Genomic DNA, 20,676 nt, shown 5'->3' with positions numbered 1-20,676 from the left:
ACCAACGCCTACTGGAATGGACAGTCCTTGGCAGAACCGCCCCAGCTTTCATTCTGGCACTTGAATATGACCTTGTAACATAAAATGGGAAACTTAATTCTCCTTCACCCTGCATACGTTTGCCAACTTCCTTGCGTTTTTTTCGGAGGATAATCACTGCCTCTCACCATTCATCACTCTTTCAACCAACAGAAAACTCACAACGATATTATTAGATGTACTTTAAGTAGAAAAAGTATTACCACCAACCATTTCCTGTCTTCTAGTAAAACTTCTACATGAGTTTCAAACCCAACAGCTTTGAATTTTTGAGTATCATTGTTTTCAAATTTTATTTCCTCTTTCCTTATTATATAAATCTTAAATTTACTCTACTTAATTTTCCTGAGTGATGTCCATGCCAATAAAAACACTAATAAATAAAGACCAACCAGAACCCCCACTATCACCTCCCACAGCTGTAAAGGCAGCGATCCCTACAGCGTCCACACTAACAATCCCAGCTTCTCCAGCATCACAAATTATGTCATAAATTACTCCTATGCCATCGCATTTAAATACCAGCTCGGCCTCACCATCCTTTACAACTCACAGAACTGCAAACGCTTCTGCTAATAAGTCCAAACGAAACAGTCCTAAGGCAACAGTACTAGAAACTCAAACCTCAGGGTGTTCTTCAGGAGCAACAGCTGTGGTGTAGCTAAAATCCATCAATATTCCTGCCTTCTCTACACTGTCTGACCTCTAGCTGACAGTGGAAAAGTCAAGGGGCACCGAGAAAGAGGGTTTTCACAAGAGGGCCGTCTTTGCAGTTTTCCCACCCATCTACCCATCCCTCTGATCATCCTTCCATCCACCCACCCACCCACCTGTCTGTCCATCCACTTGTCTGTCCCCCTGGCTATCTATCCACCCCCATTACTGAATATTTTTTGAGCATATCCTATGCGCTCTCACTAGGGATACATGATAGAAGAGACATCAGATCAATCTGGGCTTGTGCTCTAATTCAGACGCTTAGTGAAACTATTAGCTCAGAAAAGTGCCTCGTTCTCTTTGAGTTTCTTTCTTCATCTGTAAATTGGGGCTTCTAATCTCTACTTCGCCACGAAGAGGGTGAGAAGTACCTTACGTATACGGAAAACTCTGCGCCCAGCACCAAGAGCATGGTGGGTGCTGCACAAATGGTGCTTTGGCAGCTCTCAATCTCCCCGGAGACCCCCGCCTCCCACCCTACCGCCACACAGGACGGCATCTCTGCACGGTCCTCCCTCGTGGCGGCAACGAGCACTTCTAGAGTGACTGACGCGTGGAGCTGAGGCCTGGGAGGACTTGGTGGCACGTCTGGGGCTTACCGGTCCCTGAAGAACAGGAGCTCCTTCCCAAGCATCGTCACGGCATCAAAGGACGAGCTGGAGTCACAGAGGTCGGGGGTGGATGGACTTTGAGGTGGGGCGTGCGGCACGGTGGGCTTTCCCGGGAATGTTTTCCGGGGTCCTAGGATTCAAAGTGACTTGGTCAGCACGGTACCAGGAATCTAGAGTCTGTACACTCGCACTCCAGAGACGCTCTTTGTCGGTACAGGACGAGGTGAGGAGGTGCATGGCTGCTGGTGGCGGGCAGACCCGGGTTTGAATCCCGGCTGTGCTAGTTGCTGAGTTGTGTGAAAATCGTTCCTATCACTTAACCCCTCCACGCCTCTGTTCTTTCGTTAGTGAAACGGGAGGGAGCAGAGGGTTTTGTGAGAAGGAATATCTGTAAAGCACCTGACACATTGGCGCGTAGTAAGTGTTAGAGGATCGCAGCTGCAGGAGTCCCAGATTAGAGGTGTCTTTTAAAAATTGCCACTGATTCTTTCTTTTTTTTTTTTTTTAATTAATTAATTAATTAATTTATTTTTAATGTTTATTTATTTTTGAGATAGAGACAGAGCATGAACAGGGGAGGGTCACAGAGAGGGAGACACAGAATCTGAAATAGGCTCCAGGTTCTGAGCTGTCAGCACAGAGCCCGACGTGGGGCTCAAACTCACGGACCGCGAGATCATGACCTGAGCCAAAGTCGGCCGCTTAACCGACTGAGCCACCCAGGCGCCCCACTTTTTTTTTTTAAATTAAGTTTATTTGGAGAAAGAGAGAGCAAGCGGGGGAGGGGCAGAGAGAGAGAGAGAGGGAGAGAGAGAGAATCCCATGCAGGCTCTGCACTATCAGAGTGGAGCCCGACATGGAGCTTAAATTCACGAACCGTGAGATCATGACCTGAGCCGAAATCAAGAGTTGAATTCTTAACTGACTGAGCCCCCCAAGCGCCCCTGATTATTTCTTTGTAATTAAATTCTTTGTTCTAAGAAACATGGTCATTTTCTTGTGTGTTTTCAGGTCGTGCACATCTGCTTCTGGGCATCTTGCTGTGCATAAGCCTTTGGCAGGCACCCAGGAAAGACCGAATTCCAGTGCCAACACACTACACTGAGGTGGGCACTACTTAAAGGTAGCTTCTGGTGGATCCTGCTCCTTGGGAGGCCTGCTGGTGAGTTTTCACTCCCCCTCTGTGCTCCCGAGGGCTGTCTGCTATCTACAGGAAATGAGCAGGGGCTGCCTGGGCCACTCACTGGCCCTGGCAGGTGCCTGCTCCTGATCGAGCCCCGTGGTCAACAGAGGTGAGGGTCAGAGACAGAGGACCCATGAGAGAAAGAGATGGGTAAGATCTAGGGTGTAGGGTCAGCGATGGGGTGAAGATCGGGGCTGGGTGAGGCTTTGGGAAACTATTAGAAACTGGAAGGTGGTCAGGTCAGAAATGAGCTAGTAAACAGGTACTGTGAGCCAAGCACCCTGGGGGTGGGAGGTGACTAGGTGATCACCTAGTCAGGGCTGGGTGATGTGTATGCGCCAAGAGATATAAAACCATGCTTTTACATTTTGTTCACCTGTGCAGGACTGACCATGTCCAAATACATGCCTCAGCCCCTGGCCCAGGGACCACGGCCATCAGAATGGTGGTGACCTTCCAGTACGGAAGGATCTGTAGAGGGCAGGCAAATCGTTGGGCTCAGTGGCCCAGGGGGGTCGCTTCACATTGGAGCCCTGCACTCGGTGCTCTGCAGCCAAGTTTGTACAGTGGAGACGTTCACGCTATTAGTTCCTATCTCTCCCGGGAGGAGCAGCGGGCAGAGCTGACTGAGCACTTCTTTGGAGAAGATCGGTCTCCCAAGAGTCAGATGCCATCTGACTGCGAAAGAGTGTGCTCCTGTCTGAACTGCCGGGTGGCTTGGCCAACACCTTGCAAGAGGGATCTGGGCTCTCCGGGCCCTTTTCTAGGCTGGGAGGATGCAGACAGGCTTTGGCAATTTACGGCGGAGTAACCACCCTCCGGGTTTAGGGGACAGTCAGTGGCCCAGAGTTTTCTGGGATAAAACATGAAAGCAAAAGTGTCAAGGTCTAAGACTTCCAAGATTCCTTCTCAGGGCCTTGTGGATCTTTCTCTTAAGGAAGACTAGGTCTAGAGTTTTTAATAATTCCTTATTACCTTTGAAAGAATGGTAAGCCATGGGATAATTTTGATTATCTCGGGGTACCTACTGTCTTGAGCCTCCACTTTCTCAGCTGTCCAGTGAGGAAAACACTTAACACTCTAAGCAGGCTGGTCATGAGGATGGGGTGATAGGAGGAGCGACGTGAGCCTGTGGGTTATCTACACCACTAGGAATGCAGTCGTCATCCTCCCTGACATTTTTAGGAAGATCAGAACAATTATCTGCAGATGGGTCAGAACCATATATAGGAAACTATAAAACATACCCATCCTCTCCCAATATCTAAATTCTGACCCTCACCCTCCCCAAACCTCCCCCGCCAAAAGACAATTGATTATATTTTCTATGGCTGTTGAGGGACCAAGTGCCCTGGAGGAAAGGTGTAGAATTTAATTACACATCTTAGAAAAGAAAGCCATGTTCTTATCTGGTAGATAAGCTCCTCATAAAAGGCCACAGTGGGGGCTGTGGTCCCCGCTTGATCTTTACCCCTGCAGGTAACTCCTGGCAAAATACACTTTCTCTAAGTTGGAGGCTGAAAGCCTGTGACTCTCAGGGTTAGTAGAGAAGTGTAGTGACTGTACCATACAGTGCCTGGATCCCTTTCACATCGTCCTTGGGCAGGTGGAATCCGTAGGGGTGCTGGTACTTATAGGTTGGGTACATCAGTGCCGATGGGTCTGTGGAATGCGCCAGGCCCAGCGCGTGGCCAAATTCGTGAGCAGCTACGGTGAATAAGTTGAAACCTACACAGTGCGAGACAGAAAAATACAGCATCAATGTGGGGATTTATTGTTAGGGCCTTCTGTCTTTACAGGAGAATTTATACCCAAATCCTAGTAGGAAACCATTTTGCCTTTCATAACCAGGTTATTCTGGTGCTGAGCTTTGCTGACGTTACCTATGTTTCCCCCTCAGCTGGATGGGGTTTCGGACTGGGAAAGGATGGAAATGTGATTCGGTCCATTTGGCTCCTTGTCAGCGACACTCAGTCGATGGGTGGAGAAGGGCCCAGTTAGAGCTCATGGCGGCAATGAGATCTAGATTTGGCCACGACTTTGGGGTAAGTTCCCTGCTGTGACAGCCTCCACCCCTTGTCATCCACACACACTTCCCGAGGAAGACTTCCAATGACAGGCATCACATTCTGGAACCTTTCCACCCATCCCCAGCACACTTGTTAGGAGAGTACGACCCTCAGGTCCTTTCTGACTCTGCTTGCCAGCACGAGTGAGAGACTGTAAGTGCTGTGCAAAGAGTGCTGTGGAGGGAGGGTTGAGTGTCCTCGACACCCCTCGCTTTGAGCAGGGCTCGGGAGAGTCTACGGCACACTTGGGGGTGGGGCGTTCCCCTTATGGTGTTCCCTTGTGGATTTTTGGCTTACTTGTTTTTCCTAGCCAGCCCCCCTACTTTAAGGGTGGCCTGGGACGTTGACCTCAAGGTTTCATGGTGGAGGCCCAGAAGAAGGTACAATAGTTTCCAGGTTATGGTCAATTGTGCATATATACCATTCGTTCCCATAGTCCACTTCTCGGCATTGTCGAAATGCGTGTCCCCTCCCAGACCTTCTCCAGGTGCAAATGCATGGGCTAGGGTCCCTCGAGGCCCATCGAACGGATAGGAGTCCCCGTGGTCTAGACAGTTGGGGAGAGAGGTCAACAGAAGTTAGTCCTGCGGACGATTTTTGAAGCATATTTCACATTACAGGGAACAGACAATACTTTTTTTTACAGATTTTTTAAGTTTATTTATTTATTTAGAGAGAGACAGAGCATGAGCAGGGGAGGGGCAGAGAGAGAGGGAGACAGAGAATGCAAAGCAGGCTCCATGCTCTGAACTGTCAGCACAGAGCCTGATGTGGGGCTCAAACTCACGAGCCGTGACATCATGACCTGAGCCGAAGTCAGATACTTAACCAACTGAGGTGCCCAGGCGCCCCTCACTGACAGTTTTTAATTTAAAAAGGAGGAAGAACAAAATGAGGCAATGTTGTAAAGCTACGTTCATGGGTTTTGAGGATTTTAGCGGGAATACCTTGTTTTGTTAAAATCCAACAAAACAAAGCTCTGGTGTGCCGTTCGAGGGGCTCAGCACAGTGCGGGGACCTCAGACTGTGAGCTCCGAGGACCCTGTTACATGGCAGCACGGCCCCCACCCAGCCTGTGTTTCACGGGAAAGAGCGCAGGCTTGCACGATCAAGAGAGAAGCGGTCTCCAAAGGCGGCCTGAGCCACGTGGCCACGGTGGCCCTGCTGTCCAGGAGGAATGGGAGCCACCACGCACCTGGCCACACCCAGGGCCACCTCGGAGGGCTCACACCGGGGCCTGCTGACCTCCTCTCTCCTGGCTTCTGGGCGCGCCCACCCCAGGACAGCAGGTTAAACTTCAGATGGAGACTTGAAGTCTCAGGGGCCCTTAGAAAGGGCAGGACACTTCGTCCCCCTGCTGCTTGGAAGCCAGCAAAGGGAAGGAATTTCGCGGCCTTTCCTTAATCTGCCCGCTAGACACGCGGCTCTGGACAGGGCTCCCCGTGCAAGGTTATGCGTCCACTCCTTACTGGGGTGAGCAGGGTGGAGGCCTGGGGACCCCACAACGTGTGGACGGGACAGCAGCAAACCCCCTCCCCCACCACGCCCGACCGTTGCTGCAGGGAAGAAGCGGTCAGGGTCACGGGGCGTGTGTGTCCTTCAGTGAGGATTCAAGGTGCAGATTCCTGGTGTGTAGCAGACACCGTCAGGGGGTGGGGTGAGGTCAGGTGGCCCCCCCAGGCCAACAGGGAAGCCAGATGGGACAGACTTTGTCTCTGACGTGGCCACAGCACAGCGGAAGCCGGTTGGGCCGAGTTTGCCGAACGGTCCAGGCCAGGATGACGAGCCCTCGCCGGGACCCCCTGGTTCTAGTCTCTGCCTGACGGCCGTCATCACTCTGCCATGACCTCGGCCTCCGCCCGTCTCACCCTGTGCAAGAGAGGACGGTGCCCACCCTTGCACTGAGGGTTGTAGGAGGAAACAGCTGGCTTCGCAGGCAGAGCCCAGGGACCCCCACGGTACCTCCGCTTTCAAAAGATATCATGATGTCCGCTTCTCCTGAAGTCACCCTGACGAAGGTTAGGGGGACAGCGCTGCCCCAGGCCTGCAAGGCCATCTCCACTGCCTTGTCCACGTCAGCGGCCGCCATGGATGGTGTGTACTTGGATATCCTGTGAAGACACAAGGAACGGGCCTTCCTTTCAGTAGACGCTCCTGGTGAAGAAGGGCGACCATTATGTTGAGGTCGAGGTGGGGCTGAGGATCGAGAGGCCGAACACGAATCTACAATTTGGGAATTTTTCTCCCAAACAATTCTTACTTTGCTTCCACCTTTGTTACATTACTAGGACGGGTGGACAATTAGGAAAAGTTGAAGGGGGATGAGGGTTGAGATCCTGTGGTGCTGAGACAGGCTGGCTTTCACTGTGATCACATCACCCTTGATTTTAAAGATCAGAACCCGGTGCAATTTCACAGGGAGTCAGAAGCCCATTTTCCCCTAAAATGGTTTTAGTTGAGCAGGGCTTTTTTCCCCCAACTGGACTGAACATTTTCAATCGTAACAAGTAAAAACATGGAGCAAATTCGTATTCAAAGGCCACTGGGATTTCCCCCTTTGGGGGGGAAGGTCTTTCTCTTGAAATAATACGCTACCTCAAAGAGGAAACACCAGCTTTAAGCAAGGGTGCTCACGTAGACTGAAAGAGGCTGCAGTCTTTCATTAAGTGCTGCTGCGACAGTGACTTCTGGAGGCAGAGAAGTGGAGGGCATTTGGGGCAAACAGTGGAGCCGTTGGCGGGCCTCCGGGACGCGGGGGCTGGGGCTTCCGACGGCAAGCAGAGGAAGGGGAGGAGGAAGGAGGTGCCCCCTGGGACCTCGGAGGGAGCCAGGGGCACAGAGTGAGGAGCCGCCCCGGCGACAGCCACCCTGGGGAGCGGACCTCACCCCTGCTTCCATTCTCTGGGTCCTCGTCCAGTCCCGTGCTCACAGTCGGAGCCCAACAAATACTTGGTAAGCTCAGGAAGCGCTGAGTCAAAGCTAGTGGTTCTCAAGGGCTTCTGGGCGGTGGTCAAATGTTAGCACCTGTGATAACCACCTGAGAGGCTGGGTCAAGAGATACACAGCTGTGAGCATAAACGCCCATTTCGACAAGTATCCTGGGTGTTCTGACGCGGGTGGGGCCGTCCCAGCCAGAAAGCAGCGGGGCCCATCCTGGGGGTCCGAAGGGAAGGGGCGGGGTCCCACAGGGAGCCCGCATGCAGGTGGCCATCCGCCCTGGAGAGGCGGGAGCATGGAGCCCTCTCGCAGGGATGGACAGAGGCGCCCTGACAAGAGTCCGCGCCTGAAGACCGCTGAGGCAGTAGAGGTCACGGTCAGACTCTGCGAGCACCTGCTTCGTGCGGGCCACGGCCCTGAGCCTACCTGACCTTCACAACAACCTGCGGAGATAAGGATGCGGATCCACATCGTGTGATCAGTCGGGATCCGAGCCCAGTCTGGCTCCAAGACGAACACACATAAGCACTAAGCTACGTTTCCTGTTTTAACCCCGTGGGTTACTAGCAGTTATTCTGAGATCCAGTGGCTACGTAGAGTACTGAGATGCCTCTATGCTTTCTCTTCCTTCCCTCCTTCTCTCGCTCTCCTTTGGGGGGGGCGTGGCTGTCCGAGGAATATTATCACAATATTCTACGTCTCGCAGCTTCCAGTTAGCGTTGATTCCCGGTGTCTTGGCCACGCTTAGTCACGGTTCGGTGACGCAGCTAAATGTTGGAAAGACTTCCTGGGTTTATACACATTTTTCCCATCTTGCCCCCCGTACCCGCCCCCCCACCGCCGCCCCCCACACACTTGGGAGTTCTTGCCCTCGCGTTCGGATTTTGAGGCTTTCCTGGACCGTGGCAGGGGAACATTTGTGTTCAGAGTGTCACCTTATGGACTCAGTCTCCCAGCCGCCAACAGGTGGCCCGGAGGAGCCTCTGTGCTCGTGGGTACAGGTCCTCCCTTGACCCTAGGGACCCGGGGACTGGGTGTGGCAGTTACAAGCCGCCCACTGGCCGCCCCCACACGTGTCCTTGGGGAGAGATGAGCAGCAGCCCTTCGGATAAAAACGTGAATGACCGCGTGAGCACAGAGAGTAGGAAGGTGTCGTGATCAGAAACCAATGTTTTGGTCACCTTGGCTTTTTCCATATAACATACACAAAGTAATATATAATAATTTGTGCATAAATACAATTGAATTGCAGGTTTGTAGGGCTTACTTTTTTTTAATGTTTATTTATTTTTGAGAGACAGAGAGAGAGAGAGGGAGGGAGGGAGGGAGGGAGGGAGACACAGAATGTGAAGCAGGCTCCAGGCTTTGAGCTGTCAGCACAGAGTCTGACGCGGGGCTTGAACCCATGACTGGTGAAATCATGACCTGAGCCGAAGTCACTCAATTGAATGAGCTACTCAGGTGCCCCTGTAGGGCTTACTTTTTAGTAATGGCTGTGTTTTGGGGCACCTGGGTGGCTCAGTCAGTTAAGTGTCTGACTCTTGATTTTGGTTCAGGTCATGATCTCATGGTTCCATGAATTTGAGTCCCACATCGGGCTCCATACTGATGGTGTGGAGTTTGCTTGGGATTCTCTCTCTCTCTCTCTCTCTCTCTCTCTCAAAATAAATAAATAAATAAACTTAAAAAAAAATCGCTGTGTTTAGCACCTGGCTTATAGGGTGTAAAACTCCTCAGAGCGTCAGGGGCTTCTGTGAGCCCTGTGGGGACTGTTTTAACAGTCCGGCCTTGCCCCATCCCCAGGCATCGACTAAATGTGCTGGTCCTAAGAACAAAGTCTGGCTCCAAGCCGGGCCTGGCTCTCTGCTGCCCTGGGCACCTGCCCACCGGGCCGCCCCACTGCGCGCCCCTGTCTGTCACGACTCCTCTCGCACTTGGGAAATCCTCACCGTTGGTGAGGCCTGGGCAAAAATGCAGGTGAGGGCCCAGATCCCCCCTCTGTCTGGCAGGTGCGGGCCCAGGTGGGCAGCGGTATCTGCCTGTCTCTGAGCCACCCTAGGGTGGAGGGGCCCCCCAGGAAGGAGGTCTGCTGTCCCCCCGACCTGGGTCCCTGTGCTCCCAGCAGCTGCTCCCAGAGTTCTCTGCTAGACCTGCAGCCACAATGGTCTGTTTGTTTTTGTGTCTCTCCCAAAGGACTGTGAGTTCCCTGAGGTCGGGAAGGTGGTCTAGTCATCTCTGTATCTCCAAAACTGAATGCCTATAGTAGGCACTTAGTAAACCATCAATAAATTATTTTTGCAGTTGATAAAAAGTTACTTTTTAATAGGTGAGTTTTATTGCTTCCCTCTGATTGAGGAAACTGTTTTAAGAAAACTGGTTGGTACCATCAGGTTATTAATCCTAGATTAGATTATTCTTCTTCAAAGACAAGTGTGTTGTCTCTTACCGATAAAATTATTGTAATGTCTAAAATGGCCAGTCATCACGATAATCCTGAGGTCATATTTTATAGTAAATCCTTCACTGTGACTAAGATCAGCCCTAAAAAGTCTTCCTTAGGATTGTGATGAGCCACGATTTTATACAGATCAGAAGGAAGATGTTTCAAAATGAGAAGAGAAGAGAAGGGAAGAGAAAGGAAGGAAAAGGAAAAGAAAAGAGAAAAGGAAAGGAAAAGAAAAAGAAAAGAGAAAAGGAAAGGGAAGAAAAGAGAAAAGGAAAAGAAAAAGCTAAAAGGAAATAAAAGAAAGGAAAGAAAAGAAAAGGGAAAGAAAAGGAAAAGAGAAAAGGAAAGAAAAGGAAAAGAAAGAAAAGAAAGAAAGGAAAAGAAAAGGGAAAGGAAAGGAATGAAAAAATAAAAGAAAACAAGAGGAAAGAAAAGAAAAGAGAAAAGGAAAGAAAAGAAAAAAGAAAAGGGAAGAAAAAAGGAAAGAAAAGAAAAGAAAGGAAAAGAAAAGGAAAGAAAACGAAAGGAAAGAAAAAGAAAGGAAAAGAAAAGAAAAAAAGAAAAGGAAAAGGAAAGGAAAGGAAAAGGCAAGAGAAAAGGAAAGGAAAGAAAAGAAAAAATAAAGGAAAAGGAAAAGGAAAGGAAAGAAAAGACAGAAAGCACAGACAGGAGAAGAGGGGTGCTTCTCTCTGACCTGGAAGGACTCCATCTCATTACCTGTAGGTCAAAGTATTTTTTTTCCACTTGGGTTCACCTGGGAAGAGGCGGTAGTTTGCCACGTCGGGAACTCCGCAGCGGGGCCTCTTGATCACGTCCATCGTGGACCGGTCCAACTTGCCCGTGACTCGGAGGCCGAAGAAGGCTTGCAGCTCCTTGATCTTCTTGACCAGGGAACTGGCTCCTCGCGCGGCCATCTCACCGAGCTGGTGGCCTCCCTTCCTGGTGTAATACTTGTCAAGATAGGCCTGGAACAGACAGGCAGGCAGACACGTCTGTGCACCGTCTCCGGGAGAGACTCGTGCTCAGGTTAGGAGGGGACCGTTTCTCCACAAGCGACATGCAGTGTGGAGGGCGTACTCCCGCCTTGAAAAGAATTAGGTACATTCTCATGGATAAAGCTTTGATGGACGTATGCCGCATTACTAATATTAATTACGTTTGCGTAGCTGGGATTGGAGATTTTCTCCTTTTACCCACTTATCTTTCATAGTTTTCCTATAAGGACTAATTATTTTAAGAGGAAAACATAGAGGCTCCTGGGTGGCTCAGTCCGTTAAGCGTCCGACTCTTGATCTTGGCTCAGGTCATGATCTCACAGTTCCTGACTTCGAGCCCCCCATTAGGTTTTGCACTAATAGTGTGGAACCTGCTTGGGGTTCTCTCTCTCTTTCTCTCTCTCTCTCCTCTCTCTCCCTCTGTCTCTGCCCCTCCCGGACTCATGCTCTCTCTCAAGGTAAATAAATAAACTTCAAGAGGAAATAACAATAGAAGGAAATAATGTGAACATTTTCCCCAGGGATCGTTTGTCATTGAAATCTCCACCCAATTGGCAAAATCCAAGACTATTCTCTGGGAGGTGGCTATTGGTGTCATGTTTTCATCAAACATTATGCACGGTCAATGTGTTTCTACACACAGAGGCCTTGCAGTCCAACCTGACATCCTACACAACGTCAGACAATCTGTTTCTCCAGTGGCTTTTCATTGTTAGGTCCGTGAACCTGTTCTCCGGGGCCAGGCTTCCAGGACTGTCTCTGTTTCCCACACCGCCAACACCCCCCACCCCCACCCCCACCCCCCGGCCCCGCAAGTAAAATTAGCCTTAAAGTATTTTATTTGCACATTAAAGCTTAAAACCTCTACATTTATCATTCAAAACTCTTCTAGAACTCCTGGGTGGAGTGAGATGGCATCATGTAAATGCGGGACCGGAGTTGGACACTGGTCCAGGATTTCAACGACCCACCTTATTGCAGGGAGACCCCGAGCAGCTGAAGATTTCAGTGTGTGTTGCATTAGATGCAAAATTTTATATTTACATTTTAGGCATGAGGTATTTATTTACTGCCTATGAATATTTACGTATCGCGTTACTTTAGATTCCGTATAAATTATGGATATGATTTCTGCTGTATCTACACGTTTATATATGTGAATACTAAAACATTGAAAGCAACCTTAATGTCTAACAATAGGGGTTTTGTTGGCTATATTTTTATATATTCATGTGAAGCAATACTAGGCCTCTAAGATCACATTTTTGAAAAATATTTAGTGGCATGGAGTAATGCACTCAGTATAATGACAATATACTGAGAAAAGCCTAGGTGAAGTCTTTATACAGATTATAATCATAATTCCCCAAACAAACCAAACCATATATACGTGTACATATTATACTCATGTTTGTTATATATGTATAGTAACAGAAGGTTAATGTGCAAATTAGCATTGAAAATTGATATCTATTGACGTATTGATAGTTACTACATGCATATAACTTATAATGAGCACGAGTGACATAAATAACGGAAAGAAATATATCTGAATATCAATCTTGTTTACCTCTGGGTTGTAATACCAAGGGTGGCAACTTATTTTTCATCCTTTCCTATATCCCAAGGTTTCCTGCTGTGAATGCAGACTGTAATTGTTTTTTTTTTTTAATGTTTATTTTTGAGAGAGAGAGAGACAGAGCATGAGCGGGGGAGGGGCAGAGAGAGAGGGAGACACAGAATCCGAAGCAGGCTTCAGCCTCTCAGCTGTCAGCACAGAGCCCGACACGGGGCTCGAACTCACAAACTGTGATTGTCATGACCTGAGCCGAAGTCGGGTGCTTAACAGTCGGAGCCACCCAGGCGCCCCATCCTTGTGAGATTCTTAATGAGGCAAAGACCCAAGAGGAGAAGAAGGGGGTTATCTTGGAGCCCCCAGCCCTGGAGCCCAGGCGAGCCCTGAAACAAAGGTGTGACCATCTTGTTTCATTTCCATCTCTGGGTAGGCCATCATAAGTAAGTATTTTATGTCCTTCTTTCTGATCTTTTTGGCAGATAACGGTTCTCCGAGCCATTCCTCTTGGCTCAGGTTGATGCTGTGACAACACGACGCTCACGCTAAGTCTAGATTAGGCTCTTCCAGGGGTAAGCTCTGTGCAGGAGACCAGACACTCTATGTTTTCTGAGACAGTTTTGAATTCAAATATTTTGTTCCCATGTTAGGTTATGTGTGAGTCTTACACTCTGGGTTCTAATTTTGGTTTACAAAATACAGTCATAGAAGGGAAGATGGATTAAGTTGGAAAGACGTTGATGGGGCGCCTGGGTGGCTCAGTCGGTGGAGCGTCCGACTTCGGCTCATGTCATGATCTCACGGTTTGTGGGTTCGAGTGCCGCACCGGGCTCTGTGCTGACAGCTTGGAGTCTGGGGCCTGGTTCAGATTCTGTGTCTCCCTCTCTCTTTCTGTTCCTCCCCTGCTCACACTCTGTCTCTCTCTCAAAAATAAATAAAGACTAAAAAAAAAAAGTTGGAAAGAGGTTTAGAACTACTCTTACAGGATAAGCCATGTTTGTGAAGAGAAATGTGTGCAGAATGATGCACACACAGATAGATCCTCATAAGCCAGGACTAGGCTGAGGAAGAGAGGGGTGGCCAAAAACTCAGTAATCAAGAAAAATAATATGGAGTGCAACATTTAAAAATCAAAATTAATGCAAAAAATCCATGATGAACAAAATATCAATATTTTAACTAAGACGAGGTCCAATCCTGCCTCATTCGCTCATCCTAATCCCAGCCCTGAGTCACAGCAAAGTGTGTTGAAAAATATAGATGAAGGGGTGGGCAGTGGTTTTATCTTAGTGATGGAATTGAGTTTTTTCATTATCTGTGTTGTATAATATTTCTTTTCTTTTTTGTTTTTGCTTTTTAAAAATTGTTTCTTTATTTTGAGAGAGAGAGAGCCAGGGAGCAGGGGAGAGGGAGAGAGAGAATCCTAAGCAGGCTCCGTGCTGTAAGTGCAGAGCCTGACATGGGGCTCGATCCCACGAATCGTGCGATCATGACCTGAGCCAAAACCAAGAGTCGGACACTTAACAGAGCCACTCAAGTGGCCCCGTTTTATAATTTTTCTACTGTGAACATATATAATTTATACAATGTTTTTTTTCTTATAAATACGCAGAAGATGCTAGATCTTTAGCTCAAAAGGTTTAAGTCCGATCATAAACAACAGTATTAAAACAGTACTCGACACGGTCCTAGGCTCAGAGGAGATGTTCAGTTAATATTTGGGCTCTTTTTCTCTAGGTAAAATATGCAAATTTGCTTCTTTGAAGAATTATCAGATGTCCCGAGGGCCTAAATCATTCTGAAAACTTTCTTGTCAAAGTTATTGACAAGGTTTAACATCTTTTCAGAGTCAAAACATTCGGGGAGGCACTTAGATGTGCACTTAGAATTGCATTTGTGTTAATCCGAACCCTTGGGTGAGGTTGGCCCTGGTCAAGGATTTTCGGCACCCCCGGAAGTGTCCTATTTGCTCCCCACCTTTTCCCCTCCCCTGTTGTTAAAATTATAGAATTTTAAGGTTGGCTCTTGGGTGGTCTCTCTCTGCTTCTCTTTCAGTGTTTGAAAGAATAAGATAATGGAGGCCTAGAGGGTCAGTCCTGGCAAGCCAGTGGCCCAGGTCCACTCTCTGTCCCCAGATCTTTGTTCAGTGCACTTTCCTGGCATCCGTCTAGAGAATCAAGAACTTAAAAAACTCAGAGTCAAGTGTGCTTCAAAACACGGTAAAAGTTCTAGATATGGTTTCTTCAGCATTTCTTGTGTTGTGGCTAAGCCATGGAACAGGAATTGTGAGGACTTCTGATGCTGTGTGAGGACTCCTAGGTTGCATATAATCTACGGGCCCAATTAAATACGTTATAACTCACTTATATTCTGGAATATTTGTAACTCTTGAAGGTGATGTTTAGGAAAACAGCATAAAAATAAAAATTTTCTTATGATACAATAATCAGTAATTAAGGTAGGAACCAAATATAAAAATTAGAGTATCTCTTCGTGCACAGAAAGTAAAGTGGTATTAAAATCACCTGAATTTAACATTCTGTATTTGAAAGGTTTCAATTTCAATTTTTTATTTTCTTTAATTATGAGTTTATAATAATGTGATAATGAAACATATTATTTTTAAGGACAACTTAACAACCTGTTGTTGTTTTAAGTGTTGCATTGATATTACTGATTTAAAAAAAAAACAAAAATACAATAAAACTTTGGTTTAAGAGACTAAGCATTTTATCGTTCCATCATTTTCATAGCCTTTATGCTCATCAGCAAAGCAGAATTTAAAGAGTTATGAGAGGGCGTCAAATAAGTCACCTAAACCCTTGTTCATTTTTTCAAGTGCAGGTTATCGGACTCATGGGTTTGCAGGAAGCATCTGGCATTTGGAAATTTTGCTGGTCTGGTGTTTCTGGGCACAAGAGACCGTCCGTTGTCTCTGAACAAGTGGTCTGGGGAGAAGAGAGCCGTGCGGAAGCTAATTATCCTGACCCGGTTCACAGGCACCCCCGGTCCGCTGGCCACCGGCTAAGGGACTCGGCCAGTCCCGCTGTGTGCCCTCTCCCGGCTCCTGCCACCAGCCTGGCGTGGCGGCCAGGCTCCTTCACCCCCAGACAGTCATGTGACAGGCTCCTTCTTAGAGTTCAGGTTCACCTTGAGTGCCACCTCCTCACAGAAGCCTTCCGGGACTACTCAGCGACAATGTTCCCCGCTGCCCCAGTCACTACCATCCAGACTCCTTCTGCCCTCAGGATCACTTATCACTTTGAAATAACCTTGGGTGCTTGTTGACTGACCACTTGCTGATCTTCTCCCAGCGCCCTCCCCTCCCCCATCCCCACTGTCCCCACGTAAGTGCCCTAGGCCCAAGGATTTGACTTGTTTTGTTCACTGGTGTTTCTCGAGTGCTCGGAACAGACCCTGGCCTACAGCACACAGTAAGCTGTCAGTAAGTGATCGTTGAACAGATGAGCTTACGCTGCATGCTTCTGTAGTATTTCATCTGTTGTATCGTGAGGCTGCCGAAGCTGTTACGTGTAGAAGTCCCCCCTCTCCACAGGGGCCCCAGTGGGGGCCTGAGGCTTCAGGTAGATCTGAACCCTATATAAACACGTTTTCCTGCACGCGCATACCTATGAGAAAGCTTGATTTATAAATTAGGCACAGTGACAGATTGACAACGGATACTAATAACAGCGAAGAACAATTACAACGATATAGTGTCATAAAAATTATGTGAGTGTGGGCTCTCTCTCTCTCTAAATATCTTACTGTTCTGTACTCACACTCTTGTGATAATGTAAGGTGACGAAATGCAGCGAGGTGAATGGCGTAGGCGCTGTGACATGGCGGGTGAGCCACGTAGGCGCTGTGACGCGGTGTTAGGCTGCCGATGAACCTTCTGATATGTCAGAAGGAGGATCATCGATTTCCCCACCATGAATGACTGTGGGTAACTGAAACCGTGCAAAGAAATAAGGAGTGACTGCTCTATTTCTATAAACTCTAAGGGGGGGGGGGGGGGGATTAATTCTTTCTAGTCACTGGGATCCACTTGAAAGGTTTGCCCAGATCATTTTTTTTTAAAGTTTCTTTCTATTTAATTTGAAAAAGATACAGAGAGTGAGCAGGGGAGGGGCAGAGAGAGAGAGAGAGAGAATCCCAAGCAGGCTCCGTGCTATCAGCACAGAGCTTGATGCAGGGCTTGAACCCACGAACCACGAGATCATGACTTGAGCTGACATCAAGAGTCAGCTGCTTTGACTGAGCCCCCCCGGTGACTCTTGCCCAGATCATTCTAGCCTGCTAAAGAGTGACGGTTTGTTTCTGCCCCTAGCTGGTGACGGGGCCTGCTGTAGGCAGAAGAAGGCGCTGACTGGGTCCCTGGTCCTAGTTTGAAGGTCCTCTGAAAGGGAGAAGTGAGGGATCCCCAGCATCCCAAGGCCACTTCACTCTTCCCCAAGACCCACTGTAAGCATATCTTTTCCTGAGACTTTCCGGTCTTCTCCCTGTATACATGGCTCAGGGTTAGCTGGTTTCTTCTGCAGAGGGCCAATGGGTAACGTTTTTGTTCTGCCACACCTCGCCATTGTGGTCCAGAAGCAGTAGGTGAGAAGCAGACAGAAGGCCAGGGACTGTTTGGCCTGATGACCCTCGTTTGTCAGGACCAGGGCTACCATCACGGTCTTTGGCTCCCTCGGATCCATTCTGGCCTCTGCGTGACTCTCCCTCCGAGGCCACAAACACTCTGTGGTTCCTCAAAGTGGCATGACGAGTGCTGAGGGGACATTACATGTGGGGAGAAGGGACCCAAAGCCAGCCAGCACTTGTGAAACATGATTTGAAATAGACCCTGCAATTCTGAGACACGTTCTCTTGAAATGAGTTTATGTAACGGTGGGTTCACGTCTTGCGAAGCTGAATGTAACTGCTCTGTGCTTGGCATTCACGATGCTGTTCGTAAGCAGGGCTGAGAGTGAACATATTTACTAGTTAGCTCACTAATCAGAAGGCACGAGTGGTCCACACAGTCGGTGAGGCCACGCAGGTGCGGGTGTGCAAACCATTTCCTCAGTGCCCCCACCAGCGCGGTGTAGGGGTGCAGCCTGGCGGGTCGGAAAGCAACCTGGAGGCAGGGCTGGGAATCCCGGACGTGCTATCACTTGACAGACCGTTGAAAGAGCGCCTTTCGCACAGACACGTCTCATTTGCAAACCTGTCACTAACGTTGGGAGTCCCATCCTTACAGATTATTCCCCCCCAAGATTTTATCTTTAAGGAATCTCTACCCACAACGTGGGGCTCGAACCCACAGCCCCGAGTTCAAGAGTCGCACGCCCCACCGACTAGGTGCCCCTAGGATGTTTCTTTAGGTTAAAGATCACCACCTTCCGTTACATGCAAACACCACTTGGAAGCAACTAGACATGAATCACTTTGAGTCACATGATCATTGCAAAAATTCTACCGTGCATCATTTGTATCGCATCCTCTCCAACCAGTTGAGAGAAGTCTTCCAAGAAGAAAATACAGAAAGCGTGTGTAAATAAGATACTCGGGGAGTACGCTTTAGAGAGGAAAGGCTCGCAAGCGAGGAGCAGTAGACGCCCAGGAAAAACTCGGCTCACTTTAGATTTTGATCCAGCTTTCCCTGAAGGAAGAGCCGTTTTCTAGCATGTGGACACAAGAAATCTTTTTGAGGTGACTGCCAGGAAACCCAACACTAAGTTCACAACCTACCTCTAGTGCACAAAACTTGCACCTCGGTTTTTATTTTTCTGTCCTTGTTTTCCTCCTACGTTTTCCCTCAAACACCGTGTCTTTCAGCATCGCATGCGTTTTGGCGAGCCGCTTCATTTCTGTGGGACACCAGCTACCTAGCTCTCCCTTTGCTTAGCCCTGCAGCACATACCCCGAACGCGCCCTAGACAGCAACCTTCGCCGTATGGGAGGCGGTATCCGTTAGACTCTACTGGACTCACAAGACGATTGCGGAACAGTAACAGATTTTTCCTTGTTTTCTCGTTACACCCTTTCAGGTTTCCCGGGGTGGAGGCGGGAAGGGGAAAGCGTGCAGAGACTCACAAACCTGTGCCAGGTGGTAGTTGTTTCTTGAGGTCCTGGGGGTGGCTGCAGGTGGGGAGGGGGCTGCGGTGGAGAACTTCAGAGCCGTGACGAGGAGCACAGCAAGGCCAGACGCGGGGAGCACCTTCATCTCCTTGGGGCGGCTCGGCAGTTATATCAGTCCCGGGGAAGGCAGACTGCGCTTTTGCACTTCGACCTTGAGCGGCTTTTATAGCGTCCACCGGGTCTGGGCCCTCGGAGCGAGGATGACTCATGTCTCAAAAGGTAATTATAGAGCTCATTTCTCTCCCTGATGATGGGGTAACACACCGGGACTCGGGAGTCGGGGAAAGCTCCGTTCTTTGTGATTTACCGAGTCGCGAAAGGAGAAAGACAGTCGGATTGAATGAAGTTTGTCAGCTGCTTACATAAATTGGGGTAAACTGGATTAATTTTAACCCAACTCAATGGAGACATTTGATGGGCCTCAGCGAGGGGGGCCTTTTTCCACTCTGATGACAGAAGAAGTCAGTGATTCGGACACAGTTTAATTTGTCCTCAGTAGTTCTGCCCCCCGCCCCTCAAAACTCGATCCGGTCACCTGCCTCTTCTGCATCCACATTTCTCAGTAACGAACTCTGTTCATGATGACGGTTCTGGGCATGTAGGATCCTGAATCATCAAGGAAACGTTACATTATACTGTGCTGACGTAGGCTGGAAAGTAGACTGAGCTGTTTGAAAACTCTTGAATAAGTTGGTGCGGGAGATCTATATTAGCTCACCGGAACACTGGACAGAAGTACCCGTTCTCTGTGCACTCTGGTTACCTGGGCTCGTACTCTCTTTCCCGGCTCTGATTTAGATGTTGGTCTGGAGATGGCGTGGAGAAATGGGTTTCCTGGCGCAGAAAGCACTTTGGCATCAAAGTGAGACGCAATCTTGAGACACTTCCTAGCTGTGTGAGTTTGGGCATGTTGTCTAACCTCTCTGAACTTTGGTTTGTTTGTTTCCATCTGCAGAAGATTGACAGTACTGGTGTAAGCTCAGTGTTCTAGGAGAGGCACAGCACACAGCGTGCTGTCTGATGGCCACTTGGCATCCAGGACGCGTGGACCCAAATCCCAGGCTGACACCTGTCCACATGACTTGGAGCAAGTTACTCAATCTCTTTCTGTGGCATTTTCAGCTATTAACTGGGGGGGGGGGGGTCGAGATCTACTTTGTTAGATTATCACAAAAGAGTAAACCAGGTCAAGAGAAAGCCCTTTGCAGAGTGCCCAGGGGACATCAGGTCCTACAAAGTAATGTTTGACTCATCTCTCTGCTTTTGGACCAGGCACCTGGAAGCTTTGAACAAATGGATGAATGGATGACTCCATCGGTGATTCCCAAAGTGTGGCTCCTGGGCCAGTGGCATCCATGTCACCCGGAAACTTGCTGGAAATGCCACCTTGCTGAATCAGAGAGTCTGGGAACGGGGCCTGGCCGTCTGTGTTTCCACAAGCCCCTGGGTGATTCTGAGGCACGCTACAGTTGGAAAACACTGGATTCGTTGAGCAAATAGCATTGTGGGGTCTGGGACGGGATGAAAAAAATATAGGAAAAGTGCCAAGAATATCCCCGTCACAGAAGGTATTCAGTACTGCCCTTGCCATCCAGAGCAGTGATTTTTAGTGGTGACATACCTCGTATTTGAACGTCATTCTTTAAGTTTGTTGCAACTAATTTATTACTCATACTTGTTAAGCCCTGAAAATGTGTAAGTGGTTTGCCTTCCACTTGCACTAGATTCAAGGTTATTCCCATAGTGATTTTGCTTTCTCTCTGTCATTCAGTTGCCTTCTGAGATTCTCTCCTGCACAGAAGGGAGCAGCCCGTGTGTGGGGTCTCATGAGTCAGCCAGGTCCTCGACGAGTGTCTGTCGCACGTGTGAACATTGTCTATCGAGCACCCTGAGAATGCACTCTGTTGTGTGACAGAAGGCAAATCAGAGATCTACGAGACTCATTCGACTTACAAGTTGTAAGCTCCCCGAAGACTGAAT

At 48.7% G+C, this 20,676-nt stretch overlaps 1 protein-coding gene across 1 annotated transcript in view; it reads right to left on the bottom strand.

Annotated features, from left to right (window-relative positions):
* MMP20 (matrix metallopeptidase 20) overlaps positions 1 to 18,922 on the bottom strand; it is a 50,759-nt gene extending 31,837 nt beyond the window's left edge. The window contains exons 1-6 of the mRNA XM_049614319.1: positions 18,656 to 18,922; positions 10,720 to 10,967; positions 6,582 to 6,730; positions 5,041 to 5,166; positions 4,117 to 4,278; positions 1,356 to 1,497 (exon numbers count right to left, since the gene is read on the bottom strand). Coding sequence (XP_049470276.1) covers positions 1,356 to 1,497; positions 4,117 to 4,278; positions 5,041 to 5,166; positions 6,582 to 6,730; positions 10,720 to 10,967; positions 18,656 to 18,781 — 953 coding nt within the window. The 5' untranslated portion in view covers positions 18,782 to 18,922. The remainder of the gene's footprint in view (positions 1 to 1,355; positions 1,498 to 4,116; positions 4,279 to 5,040; positions 5,167 to 6,581; positions 6,731 to 10,719; positions 10,968 to 18,655) is intronic.
* Between the last annotated feature and the right edge of the window lie 1,754 nt (positions 18,923 to 20,676).

Source organism: Panthera uncia, chromosome D1 (genome assembly GCF_023721935.1).
Source record: "Panthera uncia isolate 11264 chromosome D1, Puncia_PCG_1.0, whole genome shotgun sequence".
NCBI lineage: Eukaryota > Metazoa > Chordata > Mammalia > Carnivora > Felidae > Panthera > Panthera uncia.
This window is presented reverse-complemented; position numbering and strand designations above follow the sequence as displayed.